The sequence below is a fragment of the Microchirus variegatus genome (assembly GCF_963457635.1).
Source record: "Microchirus variegatus genome assembly, chromosome: 12".
In the NCBI taxonomy this organism is placed as follows: Eukaryota; Metazoa; Chordata; class Actinopteri; order Pleuronectiformes; family Soleidae; genus Microchirus; species Microchirus variegatus.
The window spans coordinates 13,687,212-13,700,933 of NC_139813.1; the positions used below are offsets into that span (position 1 = coordinate 13,687,212).

The following is a 13,722-nucleotide window of genomic DNA, read 5'->3' on the forward strand; positions in this document are numbered from 1 at the left end:
GAGCCTGCTGTGTTGCTGGAAAGCAAAAGTCTTTGATGCTACATCTTAATATATGCAAGGTCCCCAGCCTGTGGTTCAGTGAATGGGTCCAAATAGCCTTGGTATGAGCTGCACCACAGCAATTGGTTTGTTGTAAGCTCCAGTTGTTGTCTGGCATTACATTAGAGTGCCATAATACAATGCTTTTTCAGGGAGTCGTGTTATAAATAAAACCACAGAAAGCTTTTGTTGACAGCAGCCTCATCTCTCCCTCCGCTCCTCTTTTGGAAACGCTTGTGAGTGTAGACATCCTGCAACATGTGTTTGGATTTCAGACATTTTTGATTTTGTTTTTATTGCCTTTATCATTTCTTTTTTTTAAAGCGGTTGGCAATTCATATACGTATATATTTAGTGGATGAATGAGATAAAGCAATATGTGAGATGTGTATCTCATATGCCAGTACATTTTACATGACATTAGAGAACAACAATTTATTGTGTTAAATCTGGACTTTTAAAATACTCATAAACATGTTTGTCCAACTGCACACTTGTATTTGCATACACTACGTCTTTACCTTCACTCAGACCAGAGATAGACTCAAGCTGGCCTGACCTGCTCTGCTCATGTGTTCCCACTGTAAACCACCTGCAAAAAATGGCAAAATTCAAGGCACTCCAAATTTTTCCTCCTGAATTTTCTAGTTGGTGCTCCGTCGGCTTCGAGAAATTGATACATGGGATGGTGTTTTAACACCTAGCAGATGTATCTATCCAGCTATTACCTCTATCTGCAGTCTGTCTGTGTCTAAAACTACAGAACTGACTTCCACAGAAATTGTGTGGAGGTGAATGGTATGACCCAACAAAGGACCTGTGACATTTTGGAGTAGATCTGATCAAGAGGGTGAAAAGAAGTTTTTTGTACTTAAGCTAGGGCAATTGATGGAGTAGTTACAGGCTCACTGAACACTTACTAATTAATAATGAAACCCTTGTCTTCTCAAATTTGATTATTTCTGGCTCTTGCCTTGCTGTATTTAAGAAGTTGTAGTGTAGTGTTTTGCAGTGAAGTTTTTATGATCGCGATATAAAGTATCGTCATTTGTTTCATGTTTTTTGCTCACATGTCAATCACCGTTCCTCACTGTGAGGAGAGCTCTGTGTTATCAGCAGCTCTCACCTGCGTAACCTACTATAAACTGCAATCGCCACCTTTTTTATGGCAGGTTCATGATGGCCGGTCTGGTCTGACGCTATAAAAAAGGAGATAAGCTGGGTAACACTCGCCATTAGGAACCATTATCGGAAGGATAGGCAACGCAGTAATCACAGCAAACCTGGAAACGCAACTCAAATCACTCATCCAGGGTTAAAAAAAAAAGCAAACACATGTCCAAATGAATAATGTTGCTCTTTAGCGCAAGAGTGAACCATTTAATACAGTTAATCCAAACCTGGAATCTGAAATCATCTGACAGATCACTTCATTAAATCACAAAGAATCAGCCACAATGCAATGTCAACATGTAACAGAATTAGCAGCCGAGGGCATATAGACACATGGCATTCAGGCCGGCATAGCCAATGCCATTGTGTCTCCGTGGACCCATTGGAGACACAACAGGTGTGTCAATATGACAAGCACTCAACCAATCCACTACGTCTGGCTCCTATAAACACTGAATAAATATAGACGCGCTCTGTTTTCACTCTCGGCGGCGCGCAGCTTCCATACGACGACAGCAAACCGAAACGCAAACATTCGGCACAAAACATCCAGAGAGCGTTTAGAGTTCAAAGAAGTCCCTCAAAAAAAACAATCCATTGAACGTGAACTTTTCATGCGTAACATTCATTAGCTATGAGAAAATACACAACGTAGGGGGTTTGTTTGTCCACTTAAACTTTGTGTTTGTTATTTATACAAATTAACAGTTGTGCATTTGTCAAAACCTCAAAGGGGTCAAGTACAGGACATATACTGAGTAGATAGATAGATAGATAGATAGATAGATAGATAGATAGATAGATAGATAGATAGATAGATAGATAGATAGATATTGAATTATCACCAGCCTTAGTTCAACAGTAATTGAAATTACAGCATATTAATTCCTCAATATTTTGGTACTAATTAATGTCCTCAGTGACCTTGTTGTCACACCACGCTGACGCCTGCTGTGTCCTTCATGTGGACCAATTATGACATGTACGAGCGTTAAGTTGTGTGATGTTTCAGCGTCCACAAACACGGGAAAACGGCACATCCCACTGACTGTTATTACTGGATTACTGCAGTTCCCCTTCACACAAAATGCACAACCGATGCCAAACCGAGTGGAGATGAACAGGTTGGAGAAAAACTGGCTCGCGCTCCCCGTGAACAGACGACAGAAACCGGTGCGTCGCGCTGCCAGTCTCCCACCAGATGGTAAATCAGAAAGACACGGGCGATCAAGTAACAGATACTTACAACCAGTCACATGATCCAAAATAAAACCCACATGAAAAGATGCTGAGGAAAAAAAAACGGGTTTATTTGTTTATCTTTTTAGATTTTGACACTCATTTTGACTTGGTTTGATGCTCAGTTGTGCGTAAAACAACAATTAATGGGTTAAGTTTGTCCATACAATGCTTCAGTTAAATTGGGTGGTTGTTTTTATAGGTCATTTTATGAAATCCTTACATTTCAGGCCATCACGTAAAATATTTTAGTTTGCGGGCCACGGGCACACGGGCTGCGCGCGTGCTCTGCGTAATTTCTTTCACTGTTAAAGGTCACGAGCCGTAATCAGGAGATAGAATCAGCCACGACTGATGCAGGTGTGTGTGTGTGTGTGTGTGTGTGAGGGAGAGAGAGAGAGAGCTCATTTACATACAGCTGAATAGTTTATATGTCGCTCCTTGTCCCGCACTTTACACCCGCATGAGGGCGAGAGAGGGACACGTGCCGCAACAATAGGAGACACGCTGCCACTAAACTGTGAAACGCACGGGTGGGCATGAAGCGGCACACGCCGCCAACAAGATGGAGCACACCCACGGCAACGTCTTACACCAGTAAATGCGAGTGACTATCACTGCTACATCATTGTAACCCATCATTTATGAATATAAAATAAAATAAAAAATATAATGTTTTATTTCTCACAAGAAGACATTAAATAAAGTTACGTGAAACAAATATTGGTGAGATTGTCCCTTTAACCATATAAGTGATGTTTTATTATCAGTGATGCAGCCCGACATCATTTATGACCCCACTGACTGACTGAGAGTGAGGGGATCTGAGAGGAAACCGTGGTGCGCACTGCTCCATAACCAGTTGGGGGCTAATTGGGCGTGCAATTGAGTGGAACCAAGGGCAAATGGGTGCGTGGCGTAAGACAGTGATTGAATTCCTGCTTTTCCCCCGAACTTTCAGCTCCCCCTTCATTGTCCTCACTCACTGTCCATACAATGTGTGAATGTGTGTGTCCGGCGTATTGTGCGCTAAAAATAAGTCAACAGATGTTGGGGGCTTGTTAATAATCGCACAGTATCCACGGTGGTCAGTCAGTCAGTCAGCACCAGTGCCAGTGGGTATTAAATCTGGATAATTGTTGTTGGGTTGGAAGGGAAGGGGGTTGACTGTGCGGAGTGGGCGGTGTCACTGCCTTGACTGACAGTTTATGTAATGAGCCGCGCAGTGCAAGTCTATATATCTGGGGAGGAGACACACTACGGTTCATTCACTAGTAATAAGGCGGGTGATGAACGTCCGTGGCGCACTGACGCACCGACTTCAGCACCAAAACAAGCACTGAGCCGCGCGCGCACAGCGGAGTGACCATTGTGGAGTACAGTACCATGCAAGGAGAGGACGCCTGCTGACAGACGGACAGAGAGACAGACAGACAGAGAGACAGACAGGCGGACGCACGGCTGTGGATATTAGTCTTCCCTCACCTTTGGATAACTTGGGAGATTGGAGGCGCTTTCTCTGGACGCTTTTGACGCACAGCAACAAGGAGCTACGGGAGAACTCCCCCGTTAAGGATTTACTTGTTTTTTATTTTTTAGATTTTTTTCTCTCCCCTGCTGTTTTTCCACATTTGTTTACCTCTGTGTAAAAACACTTTGGAATAGAACGCTTCAGCTGTTTTGTTGTTGTTTTTTTGGCTGGTGACGCGGCTGCCCTGGAGAAGCGAGAAGGATGGCAGCTTGGTTCACCTTTACCATTGCGTTCAGCACCACGTTGATAACACAGGTATGAAGGAGGATAAACGCATCACCTCGGTGATCCAATGACAACAAACGGAGAGCTGTTTCCAGTTGTCTTTATTTCCTCTGAAATAATAAAATTATACATAACAGATTCCTAAACGATGTGTTTTATTTCTTCTCTAGGTGTTTGGATCCGGTGTTTTTGAGCTGGATCTGCACGAATTTAAAAACCACAAAGGTTTGCTGGCTAACGGGAGCGCGTGCAAACCCAACTGCAGGACTTATTTCAGAATTTGCTTGAAGAACTATCAGGCTGTGGTCTCGCCAGGTGACTGCATCTTTGGAAGTACAATGACACCAGTGCTGGGGACAAACTCTTTCAGCGCCAAGGACAGTGGCACTTTACCAAGACCGATTCAGATACCGTTCAACTTTGGGTGGCCGGTAAGAGCGTGGTGCATCCACTTTAATTGTGTTTTTATTCCAGTGACTGCTGCTGCTGCTTCTTCTTCTTCTGCTGCTGCTGCTGTGTTGTTTTCATTTTGGGAGCGCACCGTTTATTGGTCAGCTCATCTAATCCACACCACTATCTAATAATCTGTGGACAAACAGATTGCACTACGTCGTTCATTTAAAATACAAAAGCTACACTGTGCAGCCCTGAGTGCAATTTACATTTATATATTTAGAAAAAAAGCATGATCGAGTCGTCTGTTAAATACACCAGATCATAAATATGTATGATTTTTCTCTTAATTAATGTTGTAACATAAAATAATAATTAATTATCTACATGTGTTTTCTCCACAGGGGTCATTTTCATTAATAATCGAAGCCTGGCATTCACCTTATGGAAGCCTACCTGTAGGTAAGTGCAGCATTCTTTTACCACAGGAGGGAGCTCTGTCTGTACATTTAACTCGTGAGGCTGCAGTGCAACTACCTTTTCTTTTGCTCACATATACTCAAACAAAAGAATCAAAGATTGAACTGTTAAATGCTGCTTTCGGGTCATTCAACAAGTTCCCAACTGCCTCGTGGTATTTGTTGGTAATTTCACACATTTTCATGCCTATTCACCCCTTTATTATGAACTTCAGGACACCTTTTTCATTCTTATACCCAATACAATTGAACTTCCTCTGGTTTATTTTTGGCGTGGGAAAGAGCTGTGGGCTTTGGTGAGAATATGCAATGCCTGCCAAAAACCCCTGACTACATCTTCCTGTATTTTACACCTTACTCTGTTCCGCCCTTTGGAAGAGGGGACTGGGCCTGGGAATGTTTTTGCTGACGGAAAGAAAGAGGAAATTTCAACCTGAGTTTATCTTTCATCTAAGCTGAATGGGATTTGATAAGGGATGCAGCTTGGTGCTGGGCAGATTATTAAAGCGAAAGCGGGTGACTTTTGAACTCATGGCCATTTATGAAGCCATTCTTAACAATGAAATATAATCAGGTTGCAAGCTTGGATGTCCTTCATTAATTCTGATTCTCCCCCTCCTCCTCCTTGTCTCTTTTCCTCTCTCAGAAACCAACAACCCAGACTTTTTGATTAGCTTTTTTGCCATCCAACGACAGCTGGGTGTTGGGACTGACTGGTCTCAGGATACACAGAGTGGGAAGCAGTCAGAGCTGAGGTATTCATACCGCTTCATCTGCAACGACAGTTACTACGGAGAGAGTTGTTCCAAGAAGTGCACGCCAAGGGACGACCGTTTCGGCCACTACACTTGCACCCGTGATGGGCAGTTATCCTGTCTGCCCGGCTGGAAGGGGAAATACTGCGAAGAACGTAAGCAACTAAAAAAAATAATCTTAAATTTAAAGTTCATTCGCTGTGTGGTTTTGTCCTCTTCATTGTCTGACTATAAATACTGGAGCTTTGTTCTTCGCTCTTGGCACGTGTGATTGTGTTTGTGTGTTTTTTAACAAGCTGGTGATGTGCAGGTGTTTGCAAAATGGGTTATAAATAATGGAGTCTTTTCTGAAGCTCGACACAAAAAGAACCCTTTGTATAGTTTGCGTGGATAATCCGTTCTTTAAAGTGTTGCATTACCTGTCCAAGGCCACGATGATCCCTGGTGTGTGACCTTTCATCTTCGTTTTGGCTCCTGAAAAGAAAAAAAGTCTGTGTGAGAATTACAGTTGAACGTGTTATACACAGGTCACACAAGTCAAGATGTCTGTGTGATAGGCAATTTTGGTTCGGTATGCATATTTTAGGGATATCTGTCACATGTAATTTGTAATCATATAATTCTGATGTGTAATTGCTCACTGGTTTGTGAACACTCATTGAATCAGGGGACAGAACGTCTTAGCATGACAACAGACACTTTATACTTGTGCAAACCCGCTTGGCCTCACAGACCAACAGTTCCGTGCTTTGGACAGCGCTGAATGGGCCGGTTAAGGGGCCCGGTGCCATTTGGCTCCACAATAACCAAGGGCCCTTTTCACCAAAACAAATTAATCAAAGAGTAGATTGGTAGGAGGCACCGTGCGAGTAATAGTTACCATGTGCTGGATATGTGACCACATGGGTGACAGTGGATCTGTCATCCATGTCACTTGGTGGTGGTGAAAGAGAAATTGGCATGTGCTATTTCCACCGTGGCGCCAAATTCTAACCAGATGGGCTCACGTGTTGCAATTACAGACACATCAATCGTCGGTGACTACAGAAAATATACATGAGAAAGATAGATTGGACATATCTTTCAGACACTATAATTTCCCTTCTCACTCACTCTCCCATGCATCAGTTTAAACAAGCCTTGTTATTTGGACCCAGTATACATTTTTGGAAGGTTTTAAGCACAGTGCAGCTGAAACACACTTGTGATTTTAGATAAGCACGATGATAGTAATCAAAATAGTTGTAATTATGTTTGAAATAAATGGGCAGTTAGCTGTTTTTTACCTGAGATCCATAACTGAGTGCTGCTTACAGGGATTAAAGCAGCAGAGTGTGAAAAACTTTTATATATATTTAAATTTTTATTAGTTGCTATTCTAAACATGCAATGACAATAAAACACAGCCCCTTTTCTACTTTAAGGGACTACTGTACCGCGCGTGCCCGGTAACATAATCCGTAGGGGGGGGGCAGAGGGGCAGAGGGGCGCGCGGATATTGATAGGAGGAGCTCGGGCGACTGCACGCGCCAAGGTTAATCGTGGCATTATTATCCGCCACGCGCCACCGATGTTTAGTCCCATCCATTGTTGGGCGCGCGTTAGTGGCAGCTGCAAATATGGTTGTGGCAGACCACAAACAACAATAGTGACAGCTGTCTGCTATTGAGAGCGAGCATCTGTTCTGGACTAAACCGGCCGCTTACCGTCAGCCGCATGAAATGCTGCCCCGGCTGCGAATCAGTGTCACACAAGACCGGTGCACTTTCAACAGGACAAACAAACCCCCTGCGTGCACCGATGGCAGCTGTGGGTGTGTCAGACAGGTTGAGATCAAACGGATTCTGCACAGGGAAGTCCACTTCCACACAGACTGAGCCTGTTAGAATTACTGTGGGTTCAGTCTAATATTTCTATTGCTATCTATAGCCATTTGAGACGTGTGGAAATGTCACTGATTGTTAAAGGTACAGCGTGTGTTGGTGAAGTTGCAGCTGAATGTCCATCACCTCTCCCCTCCCTTCAAACCTATGTAGTCTTCAATTGGGGTCAAAACTCAAAAAGTTGTTAAGTTTGTCCACTGTGGTGCAAAATGATGACTTCCTTCCAGCAATTTCTGCCAAACGAAAAATGATTTCACCAACTTTGACGCACTTTGACACACTGAACCAACAGGTGGGCATCAGCAGCCAGACTTATGTGTATTTGTCTTGTTGTCTTCCCCTCAGCGATCTGTCTAGAGGGCTGCAGCGAGAGGAACGGCAACTGCTCCAGACCCGGCGAGTGTGTGTGAGTATGACGAAATATCGCATATTGAAATGTGACTCGAGACAGAAGCGCGTATGGATCCATGTGGAAAACTTTATCTGTGTTGCTCTAAACTCTTTTCAGCTCGTCTTATGTCCACATCATTCATCAGACGAGGTTAAAAGTCGCTAAATCAACAAAACATCAGTCTGTGCCTGCATCACTTATCCACCTCCCATGCCCCCCCCCACCCCACCTTGTCACTAGCCCGTCTCATTCACTCGCTCACTCGCCAGCAAAGATAATTCACTCACTCTCACACACACACACATTGTGAGAAAGTCCTCTTGAATCCTACTTTGCCCTCCTTTTTAGACATAAATCCACCATTCCCACCACTTAAACTGACCCAAATTGAGGTTAAACCCTGTAGATGGATACCCAACACCGTAAAGCTGCTCCCATGTCTCTGCTCACTCAGCAGAAAATGTTGGAGCCTTTAAAGCACATCTTAAGTCCCACAGTCCCTCGGTTTGACATGGTTGTGGGCAGAAATAGACGTATCCATGGGAAACAATAAAAAAGAAAAGCTGTTTGGCTCGCTGCCAGAATTATTTCACGTTTACGTTATCGCGCTATCGTTTGCTCTTATTCTGCACTCACCTCCGTGATTGGTTGGCGACCAACGCTTACCTCTGTTCTGTTTGTGATGTAGACAGAGCTGACGTCACGATTTGACAATATTTTCCCACCAAACAACATTGTTTATAATAACTGATGTGCAGTGATGTAATAAGGTGGTGGAAAAAAACGAAATCCGTCAGGATGGATGCATGACTTCACAGTCAGCCTTGAGGGAAAAAAAAAAAAAAAAAAGTTTCACTTTTAACATGCCAAGCAGCCAATTCCACTGATTTATACGATTGTGTACAACTGTGCTGACGCTAATAGTGTTATATTATACATCATAAATAATCCAGTGTAGCCTCAAGGGACGTTGTGTGCTCGGTAATTCATTATTTATTTCTGTTTTACTTTACATTACAGTACAGTAACATGGTGAAAGTATATAGTAACACTTTAGTAATAGGGAGATGTAATTTACAGCTCTGTAATGACAGAATAATACCATATTATTTACAAAGTTAATGAGAATTACTATAGCTTTTACTATCACACATATTTCCATTGTTATTACCAAGCTTTTACTAAAGAATTACTATGGAAATATGACATATTATTACGTGTTTATTTATGTATTTATATGACTAACCGGGGGGGGAAATGTCTTGTCATTTTGCAGCTGCAGAGATGGCTGGCAAGGCACGTTCTGTGACGAGTGTAAGAAGTACCCGGCCTGTAAGCACGGTACCTGCCAGCTGCCATGGCAATGCAACTGTCAGGAGGGCTGGGGAGGCCTATTATGTGACCAAGGTACACCACACGACTTGGACCACTGCTGTTGTTCCTCTTGAAAAGATCTTCTCACATTACTTGTACACCGTTTTCATTTGAATTAACTGGAAAGCATTAGTAAATTAGCTTTCCTCTGAAGTGTTCCACAGGATGTGTTTACACACATCCGGGCTAGATTTTTTTTCTCCCTCGCAGGCTCTCTTGTAAACAAACACTCTCCCTCTCTCTCCCCTCCAGATCTCAACTTCTGCACCCATCACCACCCTTGTGTGAATGGCGCCACCTGTATGAACACAGGCCAGGGAAGCTATACATGCACATGCCTGCCAGGGTTCACAGGGGTCAACTGTGAGCTGGAGATGCAGGAGTGTGACAGCAACCCCTGCAGGAACGGAGGGATATGCGAAGTAAGCTGAGACTGATTGATGTCATTTTTTTTTTTTTTTTTCTTGATATACTCACTGTTTCTATTTTTGACTGTCTAACAATTTTTCCCTCTTTCTTTCTGTTTCCCCAGAATTTGGAGAGCGGCTACGTCTGCACATGTCCCCAAGGTTTTGAGGGCTCCCACTGTGAACACAGCCTGCTTACATGTGCCGATTCCCCCTGCTTCCACAGCGGCAAGTGCTGGGAGAAGGACAATGGCCGCAGCTACATGTGCGAGTGTCCCCGTGGTTACACCGGACTCAACTGTGAGAAGAGAGTGGACAAGTGCACGTCGCTTCCCTGTGCTAATGGTACGGTCTTCCTCCCCTCTTTGCCCCCCCCCCCCTTTCTGAACTTCCCCTCACTTTGTCTCCCCCCCTTCAAATTCCTGCAACTGGAAGCAGTGTGGAACAACAGGAATTGGTGGGAACTTGGTGTCTATTGTCCTCCGTATAAACACTCAGCAGCTCAGAGCAGCAGCTTGTAAATGTCACCACAGCTCGCTGTGGTTGTTGATGAAAGGGGACACAATTTCCAGTGCAGCTCGATTTCTGTCTTGTTGTAAACATGGATGGCTCTGGGATTGTTCTGTGCTGGGAGAACAATACACATTCGAGCACACAATCTCTGCGGTCACATTGTGGACTTGATTGAGATGTGAGGGAAGGTTGTGGGAAGGTTCATGAAAATGCAGTTTATTTCTGAATCTGAAATGTCTTTGGTGTTTCATAACCTGTGCGCTTCTCTGCACCGTTCGAAAACCTATACTAACTGAGCGCCTCCTCTTCTGCAGGTGGTCTCTGTCTGATCCATAACGGCATGCGAATGTGCAGCTGCCGCGCAGGATTTACGGGCCAACGGTGTGAAATCAACATCAACGAGTGCGCAGGAAACCCCTGCCTTAACGGAGGCACCTGCCAAGACCGAATCAACGACTACTCCTGCACTTGTCCTGCAGGTTATGGTGGACGAAACTGTGACAGAGTCCTGGATGAGTGTTCCCTTCACCCTTGCCTCAACGGGGGCGTTTGCACTGGGGGTGGTGGACCAGGCAAACCTCCTGCTACCTGCATCTGCCCCTCTGGATACACTGGGTCTCGCTGTGAGTTCTTCATCCCCGTAACGTCTCCTGTGACCAACCCAGACGTCCAAGACGGCTTCCAGTGGGCGGCGATTTCTCTGGCCGTGGGCTTGGTGGCACTGCTGGTGCTGTTGTGCATGGTGGGCCTGGCTTTGAGGCACATCCACAGGCAAGCCCAGAGGGAGACAGGAGACGCAGAGACTATGAATAACCTGTCCAATTTCCAGAGGGATAACGTGATCCCGGCGTCGCAGCTGAAAAACACCAACCAGAAAGTCGGCCTGGAGGTGGACTGTGATTCCGAGAAATCGAACTTTATCCATAAAAACTATCACTTGGACTCGTACAACTCGAAATCAAAGGAGTTCAAGGATGAAAAGTCACAAGAAGATAAAAGTCTTATTTATGACAAGTGTTTAGAAGATAAAATGCCCTTAAGTAGAATGTACAGGTAAGAAAAAAACAACTTTTTTGTTTACATTACATACACATATATGTTGTAATAGCAAAGATGAGTGCTCGGAAATGTCCATAGGTCTCTCTTTGATGTGTCTATAGAGTAAATATGGACCTCTGCTGAGTACAAACCATGTAAACTTTATATTTATATGATTGCTTTGCTGCAGACCGCCCAGTACTTTTTGCTGCCTCAGTGTGTGTGCGCGTGTATAATGTACCTAATGCATAGCACTGCCAGATGCTTCTAGTTTGTGTTAACATAAAGTGTGATTTGTGTTTGCAGTGAAAAGCCAGAGTGTAGGATATCAACAATATGTTCCTCAAGAGACTCCATGTACCAGTCGGTATTTGTTATAGCAGAGGAACGGAGGGAATGCGTCATAGCAACTGAGGTAAGCCAAAGAAGAAGAAAAAAAGACAGGGGGGAGGGAGGGGAGGGAGGGGAGGGGGGGAGAATTATATTTTTATCAGCATTTCTGCACAAATCCATCACTTTGTCCCAAGTGCACTTTCCCTTACAAGCGCACCAACATTTATGATATGAGATGGTGCTATTTTGAGAAAGACTGCGGTGTGGTGTGTGGACCACAGCTGAGGATAGCTCCAATCACTTCACTTACTGGTTTCTGTAAATTACACTGGCCGATCTTTATCTTGGCCATGTGATGAACCAAAGTCAGTGGAACCTCTGCTGTTTCCTCAAATGTTTGGCTCTGCTCGGTCTCAAAGGTGCTACATTTTACTGCTGTGGCGTTTCATGGAATTTTTAAGAGGTTTACTTCCAAGCAAATGAGTCTTGATGGTGATACTAAAGCATGAGATATAAGAGTTTGGAAAATGCTGTAAAAACATCATTTTAGCCTTTGTGGTCTTTTAAATAATTTTGTCTCCTCTCTTTTTTTCCAAAGGTATAAACTGTGAGGGATCTGAAAGCAAGGGGACGAAGGAAGAAAAAAGATACAATCGAGGCAGAAGATAATATTCTGGATTGTTTACAAATGCTGAGAAGAGACTGGAGATTGTTTTAGATGTCCACTGCTGCTCTGGAACACTTGAGAACTGGAAAGGGCAGAAAACTCTGCTCCGCAAAAGGAAAAAAAACAAAAAACAGAACAGAACTGAGAAACTCTATGTTGACCGAGTGTGTGTATGCAAAACATGTACAGTGAAGGACCTCTCTCTCTTAGTCGTGACAACGGTTGAACGGAGTGACGAGAAAAAAGAAAAAAGACTGACGACACAAGGGTGTGAAGACTCACAGAGCATCAGAAAAAATATTAATTTATAAATTCAGCCATCCTGGACAGTAAAAGTGAGGCGCAGGTGGATGATTGCCCCTCATACCAGCCTTGTGTGATAATCATGATGACTTTGACAGCCAACCAATCAGTTAAAATGGTGCCTAATATGAGATGTGACCCCCCCGCCCCAAACCCCCACCACACACACATGCGCACACACACTCCTGCCAGCTTCGCCTGCTATGCAAGACTCAGGGTCGAGACGAGTGCACTCACCCACCGTCACAATCCAACCTCACAAACACTGAGAGCTATGAATGTCTGAAACTAATCTTCAACTGTCAATCACGTGAAAAAATGACTGGTTGGATTTTTCCATGCAATGGTGAAGATTGTATGCAGCCCAAATTCACTAGAAGCCTTAAAAGCAGGGGTTAGAATGCTAAATTTGTGCCCTTGTCTGTCCTTGGATCTTTTGCACTACGACAAAAAAAACAAACAGCGAGGGAAACAACCTTTTCAATCAACAGACAAAAAACCACAAGAACGCAATAGCCACTGCTGTGCCAGCAAGATCCAAAAGAAGGGAAACGTGTGCATAGAAGTGCATTTTTATGCAACCCAATGGAGAAAAACAAAGCAGAAAGACTGTCACGCCACTGCCTGCCTATACGTTTCAAAACTACAGAACCAATAATGTAATTTTTTAAAATTATTATTTCCAGAGTTTAATTTAATGACACACTGCTCTTTATATGTTTTATAATATTATTTTGTATATAATGCATATTTATAAGGACCAAACTTCTGAAGAATAAAACTTCCTTGGAAATTGTTTTTAATTTGATGTCAGTAAAAGAAAATTATTTTTGAGGTGTTTTTAAATAATGAAATTGAGTACAAATGATGATCAAATGTGTCTTGTATTTCTTTTCGATCTTGACGTGCGATAAGAGGAGGCTTGACGTGTGACGTGTTGGACTCAACTGAGTGGGTTTGTGTGCATGAAATTGAGCCG

General features: G+C 43.6%; 1 protein-coding gene across 1 annotated transcript; it reads left to right on the forward strand.

Moving 5' to 3' along the window:
* The first annotated feature begins 4,115 nt into the window (after positions 1–4,115).
* dll4 (delta-like 4) lies at positions 4,116–12,451 on the forward strand. The gene is made up of 11 exons (XM_083898752.1): positions 4,116–4,237; positions 4,378–4,638; positions 5,005–5,062; positions 5,726–5,989; positions 8,063–8,123; positions 9,385–9,515; positions 9,735–9,904; positions 10,015–10,234; positions 10,717–11,455; positions 11,747–11,855; positions 12,372–12,451. The coding sequence occupies exons 1-11, from the start codon at positions 4,184–4,186 to the stop codon at positions 12,375–12,377; spliced, it is 2,073 nt and encodes a 690-aa protein (XP_083754878.1). The 5' UTR covers positions 4,116–4,183; the 3' UTR covers positions 12,378–12,451.
* The last annotated feature ends 1,271 nt before the right edge of the window (positions 12,452–13,722 follow it).

Excerpts from the sequence above, each read along its gene's own strand:
- dll4 (XM_083898752.1), top strand. The coding sequence starts at position 4,184 with ATGGCAGCTTGGTTCACCTTTACCATTGCGTTCAGCACCACGTTGATA. Across the intron at positions 9,905-10,014 it reads GGAACGGAGGGATATGCGAA|AATTTGGAGAGCGGCTACGT; the intron begins GTAAGCTGAGAC and ends CTGTTTCCCCAG. Across the intron at positions 10,235-10,716 it reads GTCGCTTCCCTGTGCTAATG|GTGGTCTCTGTCTGATCCAT; the intron begins GTACGGTCTTCC and ends CCTCTTCTGCAG.